The sequence below is a fragment of the Melopsittacus undulatus genome, chromosome 6, assembly GCF_012275295.1.
Source record: "Melopsittacus undulatus isolate bMelUnd1 chromosome 6, bMelUnd1.mat.Z, whole genome shotgun sequence".
Classification (NCBI taxonomy): Eukaryota; Metazoa; Chordata; class Aves; order Psittaciformes; family Psittaculidae; genus Melopsittacus; species Melopsittacus undulatus.
The window spans coordinates 10,047,622-10,061,590 of NC_047532.1; the positions used below are offsets into that span (position 1 = coordinate 10,047,622).

At 42.0% G+C, this 13,969-nt stretch overlaps 1 protein-coding gene across 5 annotated transcripts in view; it reads right to left on the reverse strand.

Moving 5' to 3' along the window:
* MIER1 (MIER1 transcriptional regulator) overlaps nucleotides 1-13,969 on the reverse strand; it is a 40,568-nt gene that overhangs the window by 7,531 nt on the left and 19,068 nt on the right. For all 5 annotated transcript variants that reach the window (XM_005151188.3, XM_034063769.1, XM_034063768.1 and 2 more), the window contains exons 4-9: nucleotides 9,471-9,638; nucleotides 6,176-6,308; nucleotides 4,644-4,708; nucleotides 4,249-4,321; nucleotides 825-976; nucleotides 187-268 (exon numbers count right to left, since the gene is read on the reverse strand). In XM_005151188.3, coding sequence (XP_005151245.1) covers nucleotides 187-268; nucleotides 825-976; nucleotides 4,249-4,321; nucleotides 4,644-4,708; nucleotides 6,176-6,308; nucleotides 9,471-9,638 — 673 coding nt within the window. The remainder of the gene's footprint in view (nucleotides 1-186; nucleotides 269-824; nucleotides 977-4,248; nucleotides 4,322-4,643; nucleotides 4,709-6,175; nucleotides 6,309-9,470; nucleotides 9,639-13,969) is intronic.

Consider the following 13,969-nt stretch of genomic DNA (forward strand, 5'->3'; position numbering starts at 1 on the left):
GCTGATTTCATTCTCCGAGAGAGCAATAAGAGATTCACTGAAGATGGCACTTAAATGGGCACTGGTGTATAGGGCTTACAAGCAGTCAAGCTCTAATAAAACTTCTCAGCCTGCTGACAGCAACATCTATACAACAAATAAAACCAGAGTCTAACAATACAAGCTTAATTTTCAGTGTACACCCACCTCTGGCTGCTTTGACGTTAAATCTCAGCCTTCGTAATGATTCTTCAGTATCAAAATTGCACTTAACCAGTTCATACAATGCCTGGAAAGATGAAAAGGCACACATTTAACATTCCAGATACCATTCCATTTACACTGTCCCACAGAAGTATACTTAGTAAATCACTAATACTTATTAAGAATAAACTCTTTGAATGAATGAAATATAATTTAAAACAGCACAAAGATGTATTTTGCCTGTTTCAGTTCCCAAATCTCTCATTACTTAACCAAGAATATATCCAGGCAAAGGATTTTAACATTTTTATCCACTGCATACATTTGGAAAATTGATGGTTTCTTTGTATGAAGAAAACAGTAAGTATGCATGCATATAGCTTTAAAAAGATTTATAACTGAAAGAAGCCATACATACAGAATTATTTATAGCTAAAATAATGCACTGATGCATAAAGCGACATTAAGCCAAAGTTAACAGTTTAATATTTATGGAGAGGTAAAAAATCCATCACATTTCCATTTCCACAAGGAATAATAAAGCTGTTTCAAACACAATTTTAGTTCTTGGGAATGAAATAAAAAAAAAAGATAATTCATTCTGTGATACTAAACTACAAATCCTCATTATTCTTACATACCTGCTCATTGTCTTTAATATGTGATCCTTCAGGAATTGCATCAAGGCCTTTCTCATCACCCGTACGCCTCGATGCTTCATTTAAGAACTCGATCACTTTATCTTCTGGTAAGAAGTCAGGATTCCAGAGCAGCTGGTCATCATTTTCATACACTGAATTAACCACAGGAGAAACACAAACAAGTTAAAGCAATATGGAAGTTTATTCTCTTATAATGCTAGTGATTATGAAACCTTGGAAGACCATTGGACCATTGGACCAACACTGATCCAGAACACACATAAGGACATAAGGGAGTCTCAGGAATGCTGTGATCCAAATGACTAGGATACTATACCTTAAACTGTCTTCAAATCTCTGGCATAATCGATGCTCTAAATTCTAGGACCTATTTATGATATTCCAATTTCACCCTCCCTGTCCTCCTCTTGCAACCAGGAGGTAGCAGCACTACCTGACACAGTCCTGAATGAACCATCCATCCACCCATCCATCCACCCATCCCTCCATTCATCCATCCACCCACCCATCCATCATGCCTTTTCCCTAGGCAGCACAGTTTTGCTGCTGGCAGTCAAAAGGCATGGAAAACTGTTTCAGAAACTAATCATATCTCTCTTCTTGCAAGACAATTGGGATCAGTCATATAAAACCAAAAAGCATGACACCAAAAATGATGCTAAAAAGAGTGGCAGGTGCCTGGACCACTAAATATCAAAGTCTCAGCTAACATGGCTGGCAAAGCCAGCAACAAGGTCCATTGCTTCTCCAGGGAAAATGGCTCCATCCAGATTCCAGACATTCTGAAGTCAAGCAGCTCCTGAAAGGAAACTTTGCTAGGACCTTCCTACTACTTCCGAAAGATACTTTCTAAAACAGAATCAGATCACTGAGTTTTAATACTACCAAATCTCTGCTGTTCTTTCAGAGTTTTTGCATAAGTTTTCAGACCAGGGAAGCCACAATAAACAGAAATTAACTGGAGAAACACAGCCAAATGATGTATCCTTCCAATTCCTTTCCATTTTTAGTTTTGAAGAGCCTGGAAGCTTTGCAAGATTAAAATACAAGTACAGCTGAATCAAAGCAAATTCAGGTTATTAAAAAATCTAGGATCAGGAACCTTGCTTGTGGCCCAGTCTTCAGTGAAAGATAACCTTACAAAAACCAGCAAGAAAGTAACTTTCACATAGACTCTATCAGCTCAGTAAGCACCTCTGACAAAAGGAAGGTGGGAAAAGCACAGTCACCATGGAAAGGGAAGACAGTAGCATTCTGTGCAGGTGGAAAGGTCAGAGTGGTGGCTAGACACATCTCTGCTTGAAAAGAAGTATTTTTAACAGGAAAACAGACTACAAATAAAAACCCAAAGATGGTAAGAAGAATTATGAAGCATCTTGCAAAGGAAGACAGTTTCATTTCATGAACAACCCACTCTTTGGCACCAACTCCCAACAGTTTTCTGGGAGCTTTCTGCTTCAAAGGCATGAGTCCTACTCTGATGTTTGGTTGCTCATTCAAGAAAAAGATTCCAGGTATCTCAGGATTCAAACTCCAGGAGAAACAGCAATTCTTTTCAGGAGGTAACTGATAATCAGTTCTAAATCTCCCTTAATGATGAAGCTACATGCATGGTGATGCTTATGAATGACAGCAGTCAGTATGTCTCAAAGCAACTTTGAGACTTGCAGTTTTCAGAGCTATCCTTTGATTTTCAAGCCCAAGCCTTCTGAAAACTTGTATTTTAATTCCAAAGATTTACCATAACCTGAATTTGTTTAGTAGCCGCTAATTTGGTCTCCAGACATATTTCCCAGAGAGCCAGTCCACTGTAATTAGCCCAGTGTAGATCCCATGGTCGTGCTTTCCTCACACCAGCATGCCAGAACACATTCTGAAAAGCAGTATGGTTATTCTTCAGAGTTCCAGCATTTCTGTGCTGCTGCTTACAGGACTGGATATGAAAGGATATGAAAGTACTAACCACCTTGGGAATTTTACAGTCTGAATTTCCCCTTCATTAGTGAGCAACTAAGAAGATGGGATATGTACATGAAAGACATACTCTCAGACATTTATTTTCCAACTTTTTAAGCTCCATTATTAATGTTCCAGTTGGAGTCCTGTCAAAGATTACATCCAAAGCACAGCAGAAAGGGAAGAAGTGTCTGAAGATATATATACATGTGGTATATAAAACTGGAAGAGCCCTAGTATGATTAGTGAATATATAACTTTTCCCCTTCAGTGGTTTTGCCCATGACGTAGGTTCTTTGTTCTGCAAAGAGCAGTGTGCAAGCCTATGAAAACCTGTTTTATATGGGTTACTGCAATGCTCAAAGCAGCTATATCTTTTTTATTGTTGGAGGCCAGAAGCCATTTAGAGCTGAGTTAAGTACCAGGAAAAGCAAGTGACCAGTAAAGCATAATTTACCGCATTTAGGCAAACAACACAGTTTGAGCTCTATTTTCAGACAAAAGCAGGAAAGCTTGTAAAGAGCAACTTCTTCACAGCTAAAAGGCAGATGTTTGCTAATCTGTATATTCAATAGAAGCTCCTGACTTCCTGCATAGCTTTCAATTCCATTCTCTTCAACCTCTCTGGCCCTCCAGAGCTGACAGAATCCTGTTCTAAATCAACAGCAGGACTGATGCTCTTCCTACTCAGTTTTCAGTCTATAGTGTAGCTACTGCAGCCTGGCATCTGAAGCGAGACAATTGCTACTACCTGAGTATACACTCACATACTAGGAAGGCACTGAGTTTTCTGCTGGTTAAAGAACTAACTTATATAAACCTAAAAAAGAGGCAGTCTCAAACTGACCCGAGTGTAAAGAAATTCTTACTAGTGGGCTGAATAAGCAGGGAAATTCGCTCCTTTTATGCTCACTGCTGGGTTTAAACTGGGTTTGCCCTTCCTGCCTTGATTATATTGACAGCATACAGCCGAACACTCTGGTTGTGAGGGGGAAACGTTGGAAAAAACCCTCAAAAGTAGAACAAAAGGTTCTGTAATACTGATTAAAGAGTTATAAAATGTGAAGATCAAAGCTGCTGGCACCATTCTGCCTCTTTTAACGTGTTAATCTAATTCCAGCAATGCAATTTCTTTACTATCTATTTTGTTTTCCATAAACTAGGTGAAGTGGTTAACTATAAGATATATAAGGAAGCTTGTGTACATTACCAGATTAGAATATTAGGGTTCAATAGGCAACAGGCCAACAATATAATCTTTCCTTTCCCCATCCATGACTCAAGCTTTGATGGTGAAGTACAGGATGAACTATAGGCTTGAGATGATGGCTCTATTTTCCACCTGAACAAGGCCTTTTGTTTTGCAAGACACATAACATCAATCAAATCTTTTATTTCTCCCCATTAGGAAATTATCTTAAACAATGGTAATAGTGCCAACTCTCACCTTTCTCATTCTCTTTGTATTTGCACGTGCCAGCTGGAATTTCAGCTTGAAACATCGAGCCCACCATGATTTCCTGTTTGGAAACAACAGAAACAAGCAGTTAAGCACCACAGCTGTGATATTTTGTTAGCAAACAAGAGAATCATCACATCTTTTTTTACCCCTTCAAACTTTCATTGTTCAAAATCTAAAAACACAGTTAACAGGCACTATGTGGAAATGGAATTTTTGACTTTTTGGGAGGTCTCTAACACTTCTTACTGTCAAAACTCTGATATTTACAGGGAAAAAAATGGAGAGGATTTGGGTGATCTATAGAGCTCAGAGTTACTAGGTAACCGATCAAATTATTATTCATGAAATACAGACATTTTTTCACAGCCCATAGTATTTACCTTTTTCCAGTCTTCTGAGGGAATATAATCTTCGTCTTCTTCAGATTCCTCTTCTATTTCACTGTCTACAAGAAATTGTTCAACCATTAACACAAAACGAGCTGTGATGGAGCCCGTGCACACCAACAGCAGCCTCCTCCAAATGGGCTGAGCGAGGGGCCTGGAAAGTCAAGAGTCAGCTCTTGGGAGAACCCCAGCAAGGGTGATGGGAGAACACATCCCAGCCCCTCATCCCACAGCCTCCAGCTACACGCAGCCCTGCTCAGCTTCACTGCCACCTCACCTAACACCATGCAAGTGCAATTGGCAGCTTTAATGACAATGATGATGTTTCAGTATTGATAACTTTGAAGAATGACCCACAGTAAGCTCACAATTAGAATGGATTAAGATATAAAATGGGTGCTGAAAAGTTAAGGCACAAATGAACCTATCAGTAAATATTACTACTACATAAGTAGTAGTAAAACAAAAAGAAGGACGTGGAGCTGCTGGAGCGAGGCCAGAGGAAGCCATGGAGCTGCTGCGAGGGCTGGAGCAGCTCTGCTCTGGAGCCAGGCTGAGAGAGCTGGGCTGGAGCAGCCTGGACAAGAGAAGGCTCCTGAAGGGGAGACCTGAGAGCAGCTCCAGTGCCTAAAGGGACTGCAGGAAAGCTGGAGAGGGGCTTGGGACAAGGGCCTGTAGGGACAGGCCAAGGGGAATGGCTTGAACCTGCCAGAACAGGGGAGACTGAGCTGAGCTCTTAGGCAGAAGCTCTTCCCTGGGAGGGTGCTGGAGGCGCTGGCACAGGGTGCCCAGGGAAGCTGTGGCTGCCCCATCCCTGGCAGTGTTCAAGGCCAGGTTGGACACAGGGGCTTGGAGCAAGCTGCTCCAGTGGAAGGGGTCCCTGACTGCCCATGGCAGGGGCTGGAGCTGGAGGAGCTTCAACCCAAACCACTCTATGGTTCTATGAACTGTCATTTACTGTGCTTGGACCCCATGTCTGCAGGATGATAAACTGCACTGTTACAACAATCAGAGCGGTGCAGTGGAAGGATTCACACTGTCTGAGAACCTGCATTTTCAAAACTGTAGAAATTTAAACTTTTACACAGATTAGGCTTTTTTTTATTTTGGTGACATTTTAATACTCAAATTATACTCAAAAATTTAAATATTCTCAAAATCCCTCCACCATTTAACTCAGGGAAAGCCAATCTTGTTATTCAGAGGACAGTAAAAGCTGCCCTTTGAGTGGTAGATCATGGGAAAAAGAAGCAGGAGATGCTGTTTAACAGCCAGATCTCAAAGTCTCTCCTTTCACAGAGTCCTTGTCTGCAGAGATTTAGCATTCAGCAACAAATAGGGCTTTCTTTTGCCTGTTGTTTTGAGTATAATAACAATAAAGAGCAGTGCTATGAAGGAGATTAAACACACGTTTATGGGTACTAACACGTGTTTTTCCGAACCAGAATCCCACATTAACTAGAGCTGTTCTTAAGCCAAGGTCAATCCCAGTGAGATGACCGTGCTTAGAGCTGAACTGTACATACTTGTATCAAAATATTTACATCGACGAGGGCGAATTATCTCCTGTGGATCTTGAGAAGCAACAGATGGTGCCGGGTCGTCATTAGATGACTGTGTCTCATCCTCCTGCCCTGATGAATCTTTTATGGTCTCCTCCTTAAGTACAGAAAAACAAGCAAGAGATCAGCTATTCCTTGTGACAGACACTGTTTTGGCAGTATTTTCTCCAAAATGGCCTATATATCAACCCCAAATATCTTTTAGGTGACTTGAAGTGACTGTAGATTGTGGCCTGTCCACACTGAGCCACAAGAAAAGTGTAAGCACATCATATGATTTACTGACCAGGATTTTAAGCAGGTCAATTTAAACCACTCAGACTCCAACCTCCAAATCAGAAATGTGAACCACCATTAAATATCACTACTACCTTTTTAAATCAGCAAATCCTTCTGGATTTCATTTAACTTGAAATTCTACTTTGGCCTTTAAACCTTTCCTGATGAATTTTCAGTAAAAAGAGGAAGAATTGTTAACTGGCTCTATTTTTCTCAATCAAATGGAAATGCTACCTTCAATGAATATTAATGGAAATCGTGTGGTTCAACCCCACAGGAATGACATTTCACTAGACTCAAGTATGTACATGGAGTCATTAAAGGAGGAAAAATCAGAATTGGGTTCTTTATTAGAAGATAAATCACAACAACTACAGGAATTATTACAACTAAGGAAAATTAAAATGATAAAGGTTAAAAATGTATTAATGTTTTCTATTTCAATGCATGTTGTCAGTACTTTTTCTGTGGTTTATGTCTATGCTGTAAGCACTCACACTTGCTAGTTCTAACACAGAAGCACTGAGCTCAGCATGTGTTTATGTCTACCTTTACCAGCAGCAAGAGTATTATCACATGTAGAGCTTAAAGCAGATTAAAAATAGAAAACAGCTAAGTGCAGTATAGCTAAATAAGCTGTAGAAAGATGAGCACTTGCAGAGAAAGCCTGAATGATTTATAAAACCATTCCACCCCCACAGATGTATTTTACTGCCTCTCTGCTAAGAGCAAAGAAGCATTGCAGAGCTCTTATTCTTTTACCCTGAGGCAAACAACCACCACAGGTTAGTGGCTCTCTTTGTGCCCAGTCCTCCCCACCACCTTCATTCCAACCCTATCCAAACTAGGACAGAATTGGTGACCACACACTGAAAATCCCTGTGCCAGGTCTGCAATTTGGGCTAAACCAGGGGCTGTGTTTGCTGGGATGGGTTTTGAACTGTTCCTGCTGATGAGAGGAACGTGCTTGCTTCTGCAGCACAACACAAAGAGTTAGTGCCCGATAGAGGGAGGAAGATGACTCTTTTTGCTGCTAGCAAGACATTTGAGTTTTTATCTACTGAAGAGCAGATAGGCAGTAGCTTAAATTAACTGGTAAAAGAACTGGGTAACTACAGAGGAGGTCACGAGAACAAAGAAGCTGGAAGTTGTGTCAGGAAGTGATTAAGAAACAAGGACATAGGAAGAGAGTGAGACTTCAGGAACCCAGAGGAGCTGTGGCTGCCCCATCCCTGACAGTGTTCAAGGCCAGGTTGGACACAGGGGCTTGGAGCAGCTGCTCCAGTGGAAGGTGTCTCTGCCCGTGGCAGGGGTTGGAGCTGGGTAAGTTTTAAGGTTCCTTCCAACCCAAACCATTCCATGATTCCACGATTTTCCTTTTGCATACTTTGTGTTATGCACATTTCTGCCCTTCTCCATCTTCTTGAAACTTTCCGATGTAACAGAACTAAGAATCTTCCTTCTTTTTGAACTCCTCAACCCACACAAACAGCAATCTTTTACAGCATCTGTCAAGGGAGTTTGCAAATCCTAAGAACCTCATTTTCTGAATCAGATGTATCATCCCTCATCTCTGTGTCACATTCCAGAGATTCTGTAATGGGCAACATATAAAAAAAACAACCCAAAAGCAGCCTTTTAAACGTCAGCTTACATAATGCAACTTCCATTAGTGCCTGAGCTTTTTTGTTGCTGACAATACAAAGGGGTTTGTATTTTAATGGAACTCAGGATGCAGCTCTGAATGGCACCAGTAATGGAGAAGTTACAGCTGTGCCCATGACAGGATTGTTGCAAATACGTACAACAGGAGGAAGGTCTAAAATCAGAACATTTCTTTTCAGAGCACACAGAACAGGGTTTTAAAGATGCTAAGTTCAAACCTATACATTTGGCAAAGGTACTTGAAGCAGTATCCTCAGTTAACAATTTCAGTACAACCTAGGCTGCCAGGCTGAAAAAATACTATTTCAAATGCTAACGAGAGGAAACTTGCAGCAGCCTCCAGTGCTCTGAGACACATTTAATTCAATTCCATATTGTTCAGGTTCAGTAGAACAGCTTTTCATCCTGAAATAAGTATTCAGCCATATCTACTAAGGTGTCCTCAGGCATTTAAACCTTCAGGTTTGAAGTATTACTGTTTCTGAAGGACATATATATGTACTTTAATTTGTCTTTGCAACAGTTTGGAATGATACAGATGAAACTACTGCAGCCTTTCAGTATCTTAAGGGACCTGTAAGAAACCTGAACAGGGGCTTTGGATAAGGACCTGCAGGGACAGGCCAAGGGGAATGGCTTGAACCTGCCAGAACAGGGGAGACTGAGCTGAGCTCTTAGGCAGAAGCTCTTCCCTGTGAGGGTGCTGAGGTGCTGGCACAGGGTGCCCAGAGAAGCTGTGGCTGCCCCATCCCTGGCAGTGCTCAAGGCCAGGTTGGACACATGGGCTTGGAGCAAGCTGCTCCAGTGGAAGGGGTCCCTGCCCGTGGCAGGGGTTGGAACTGGATGAGCTTTAAGGTCCCTTCCAACACAAACTACTCTGGATTCCAGGATTCAAGTCCCCAGGCCTCTTCTAGATTATTCTGGGTGGGAAAAGGATTGCAGGAGCAGTGGATTTTCTGGATCTGCTCCCCAGTGATCCAAAGCACCCTGTGAGGTTCCCTGTTCCAGCACAGCCAACAGCTTTCCCAAATCCAAAGTGTTTTGACCCTGGGGTGGGTTGAGGGAGGCTGTGGCCCTGCCAAGTGCACTGGTGGGAGATAAAACCTTCTTGTTGGGAATTCTATGATTCCATGAAGTTAAGAGCAATGAAGAGAGATACAGACAGTTAATCAAGAATGAACATTAGAATTCAGCACACAAAGCATCTGAAATCAACTACATTATAGATTACTTGTGCCATGATCTGGCATCATGAGGTGTTGTCCAGTACAGAATGATTGTAAAAAATCAGGTTCAAATTAATGTAAACCCTTACTTTGTTTTCACCACTACAGCCACTGTTGTCATCATTATCAACATCATCATCATCTTCTCCCTCCTCCTCTTCCTCTTCCTCATCTTCATCATCATCATCTTCTTGGAGTGGAATGGTACCATCATAGCCGTAACGGCTAAGTAACTCCTGGATCGGCATGTCACTTTCCTGGTTAACAGCCAAACAAAGTTTGAGGTTTTAACAGGAATATTTCACATCCCACATCAGCTCTACAGCTCCAAGGTGCGCACTTCGACCATAACACAGCAAAGCAGCTAGACGATGATCACCTACATCAAGAATGGCCACTCCAAAGTGAATGGACAGTGAAAACATGAAGTTTGGGCTCCTAAGAAAAATGCATGTTTTTCTAATGCAGGGTTATTCTTTCCGAATCCTTTATAAATTCACTGCAGACCTCACATACCAGCAATCTCTCCAAGGGCCATAAAGCTCACTAAAAGGCCATCAAAGGGCTGTATGCCCCATCCTTCCCTTGGTACTTGTCTACTGCTATTCTACCAAAGCACAAGCACTGCAATGTGGCAGGTTACATCTGGTTACACCTTAACCCCTTCAGTACACGGAGCAAACACACTCTTTCTTGGGATATATATTGTTTTCCCCTAAAGTACCTGAAAAAAAAAGTAGTATTTAGTACACATTTGTAGGAGAAACAGGTAAAACGTGTCAGCAGCAACTGTTTCACAGAGACAAGATACTGACAGTTTTGGCAGGCAGGACCTTGTTCTAGTGCATGGCAGTAATTTTTGCAGTGTCTCCAAGAATTCCCCAAAATAAGGGAGGGAACTTGCAGTACCTGCCTTGAGCATGGAATTGAATCTTTCGTTGGTGAGTTTTGCTGTAGGGATAATTCCACAGAGTTCTTCAACCCTGGCTTTGAAAACAAAACTGCAGCAAAAATGCACCTCTTTACCCTGTACCTCTCCTCATTCTGGGCAAAACTAGAAACTGAGGGGTTGGATGAGGTTGAGGGTTCACTCTGTACTTAGGATCACCTGATATCCAGGTAAAGACAGTAGTAATGTTTACAGATTCCTACACATTTTAAGTCAGTTGTCTACAAAACCATCCACAGATGAAGCAAATCTGCTAAAATATGTACACAATTAAAAGTCTTTATCCTTTGAATGCTGGTTCACTGAAGAGCCACTGCAAATGATACAGCTGGTTCTCAAATTTCGTGGCTCCCAAACTGTTATCAATTGCATTCACTTTATTAATATAAATCATTAATTGCCATGTCTGCAAATTACTTTATCCCTTTTAATACCTTCATCCCCAGCCCTCAGGGACAGTATGTGGCATCCCTAAGGAGACCTTTCAGAGCAGAAACTTTCAGAGGGCATTTTAACATGATCTCTCTCACACGATCAAATCCTTTGTTTGTTATTTAGAGCTGTCTGCTTGCTCTAAATACTTGTTCTTAGTATGCAATGTGCATCTTGGCTGATAATCAGATTTTGTTAGTTACTGGCTGGCCTTAGTGAATTCCTGTCCTAAGGGCTTCACTCAACAACACAGCTCTGGTTTCTGGAAATGTAGTAACAATACCAATAACAAAAGGCATGTGTAGTTAGTTCTGCTGTGTAAGAGTAACATGGGTTAGGAGTACTCATCGTACTCTGTGTACTCATCATACTCTGTGTATTTTATTTTACTTCAAAGAGCTAAGCCATTCAGCTACCCATTGGTCTACTCTTTGGTTAAGCTATACACACAGTAGATGCAGGCCACGTGGACCTAAACATCCTCATCTTCCTTCTTGAATTATTGGTCCCTATCATATCTAACTTAGAATGGGGAACTATGTAACAGGTTTGTTACTCACTACATGTCACCTAGGAAAGTGGTCTTGTATTAACAACATTTTTCTTAGGTAGAGCCTCGTAACTTCAAATAGACCATTACAACACAAAAGCTCCAAGGGCCAGAAACTCTCCAAGGTAAATACAAACTGTGATTTCTGTATTGCTTCAGGAGACTGCAAAAAGAGAAAAGGTTGAATAAGGAACAAGGTTTATCACAGAAATGGGAATTTCTTATGTGGAAGGTGCTTAATAACAAGAAATGGATTGTAATGGATGTGTCTGGAGTAGATGTGAGGGGAGTGATATAATGGAGAAGCGTTTCATAAGCAGCACAGAGAAAGTAAATATAAGTGACTCTTCTAATGGAAGAGCAGCCACTGAAATGGACATAGAACAGGCTGAAAATCCAAACATGTTTCTCACTAAATGAACTGTGCAACACTGCACATCCCTTGTGGACACTATGGTTACAGAGACTAAAAATCGAATGGATAAATCCACAGGAAGAGGAAAAATAAGACTCATGGGCATTACAGACATAGAGACAACATCTTTTTCATATGTGCCTTAACAGCACCCTGCTAGAGGCTGGAAGAATGAAACAGTGGGCTCCCATGTATGGTTCTCTCATTTAAAGACAAGAGATGCTCTTACATAATCCTAAGAAAGCTACAAGCCCTCCCTGAAAAGGGGAGACCCAAAAGGAGAAACTAAATGATTATATGGAACAAATGGGAAAAGGAAGGAAAAAAAGGCTTACAAATCTTACAGAATAGAGGGAGGCACCACGCACAGCACCCTGGCAATGCTCACGCCATCCTAGAGGCACCCAGAGAGCCACACAGCACCCTGTAGTGCTCTGCCCATAGACGGGGCAGCACAAAGGTGAAGAACTTGGCCTCACACTCATCAAATCCTTCATGTCACACTACCTCCAGCTTAGCTGAGAGCAGCAGGAAATCAAGTCTGCAACTTGATGGGGCCTGGTCATTTATTATGTCCAAGACGGGCTGTGAATGCAGTTTCCTACTACCAAAATCATGCTGCCAAGTTTCCATGCGCTTTGGGAAACTGCAGCATCAGCATATGCCCAGGAGATGTGCCTCATCCCAGCACACATTCACTAGGGCTGCTGAAGGAACAGTGGTTGGCCAGGATGCTGGTCACATCTGGTATAGCTGCTACTACATACCAAAATAGTATTACTTGAATACATGTCTGGATATAGAATCCTAGAATGGTTTGTGTTGGAAGGGACCTTAAAGCTCATCCAGTTCCAACCCCAGCCATGGGCAGGGACACCTTCCACTGGAGCAGCTTGCTCCAAGCCCCTGGGTCCAACCTGGCCTTGAGCACTGCCAGGGATGGGGCAGCCACAGCTGCTCTGGGCACCCTGTGCCAGCGCCTCAGCACCCTCACAGGGAAGAGCTTCTGCCTAAGAGCTCAGCTCAGTCTCCCCTGTTCTGGCAGGTTCAAGCCATACAATCAAAGTTAGTTGTGGCACCACCTCACAGACAGCTTTCCTGCCCATGAGAAATTCCATTCAAGAACTATCACTGAAACCCACACATCCCAATACTTCTGATTCACCAGAGCTCACCCAATAAGTAGAAAAGATCTTCACCCTCAGAGGAAAGTGTAATTCTTGTGACAGTCAAGAGTGAAATCACCAAGGTTCAAAAATGCTTTTGCAAAGCCTGACTGCCACCTTGCCTCTGAAGGAGCCGAACTAGTGAATCAGCCACATTCACAGCCTGGGGGGGAATCTGAAATAGTACATGTAAATGTCTGGGGGGGGGGGGGGAAAGAAAAAGACAGGATAGCACTTGTCTTGACAGTAGTCTGAGATTTAGATTGCCCACCATCCATGACAAAAAATCCCATATACCTATCCCACAAGCAGAGGAAACCACAAGTCTCTAGCAAGATTCTTCACTAGAAAAGCTCTTCTCTGTGAGGGTGCTGAGGTGCTGACACAGGGTGCCCAGAGAAGCTGTGGCTGCCCCATCCCTGGCAGTGTTCAAGGCCAGGTTGGACACAGGGGCTTGGAGCAAGCTGATCCAGTGGAAGGTGTCCCTGCCCGTGGCAGGGTATGAGCTTTAAGGGCCTTTCCAACTCAAACTGGTCTGGGATTCTAGGATTCTGTAAGATCCTATGGGTATGGAAGCATCTGAACCTCAGTGAAAGCCCTACCTGCAACATACATACAAAGTGACCACAAGATTCTCTGCTAGTCCATAAGAGCATCCTTCAGGGAAGGGCAGCACAGGAGCAATGTGAATCTGTTGTATCACTGCTCACTGTCCTGATCTCATAAGAACTGACACATGAAGGAATAATACACTTGAACAAGGATATGAGGGAATAAACTGATGGCTGAAATACAGTTATAAATGATGCACTGTAATGTGGTGAGAGAATTACACAACAGATGTTGACTCTTCACAAAATATGAGGGGAAAAACATGTCATAGGTGTGGAGCTCCATTTCTCAATTAATCTAAATGAAGCAAATTTAGATTCACAAACTATTTATTTATATTTACCATTTAATATCAAACCTCAAATTACCAATAAGAAATTATCAGTTACACATGAAATGTAGATTAAATGCACTAAATTAAAGTCATACTGACATAATCATTTATACTGAATTGGATTTATACA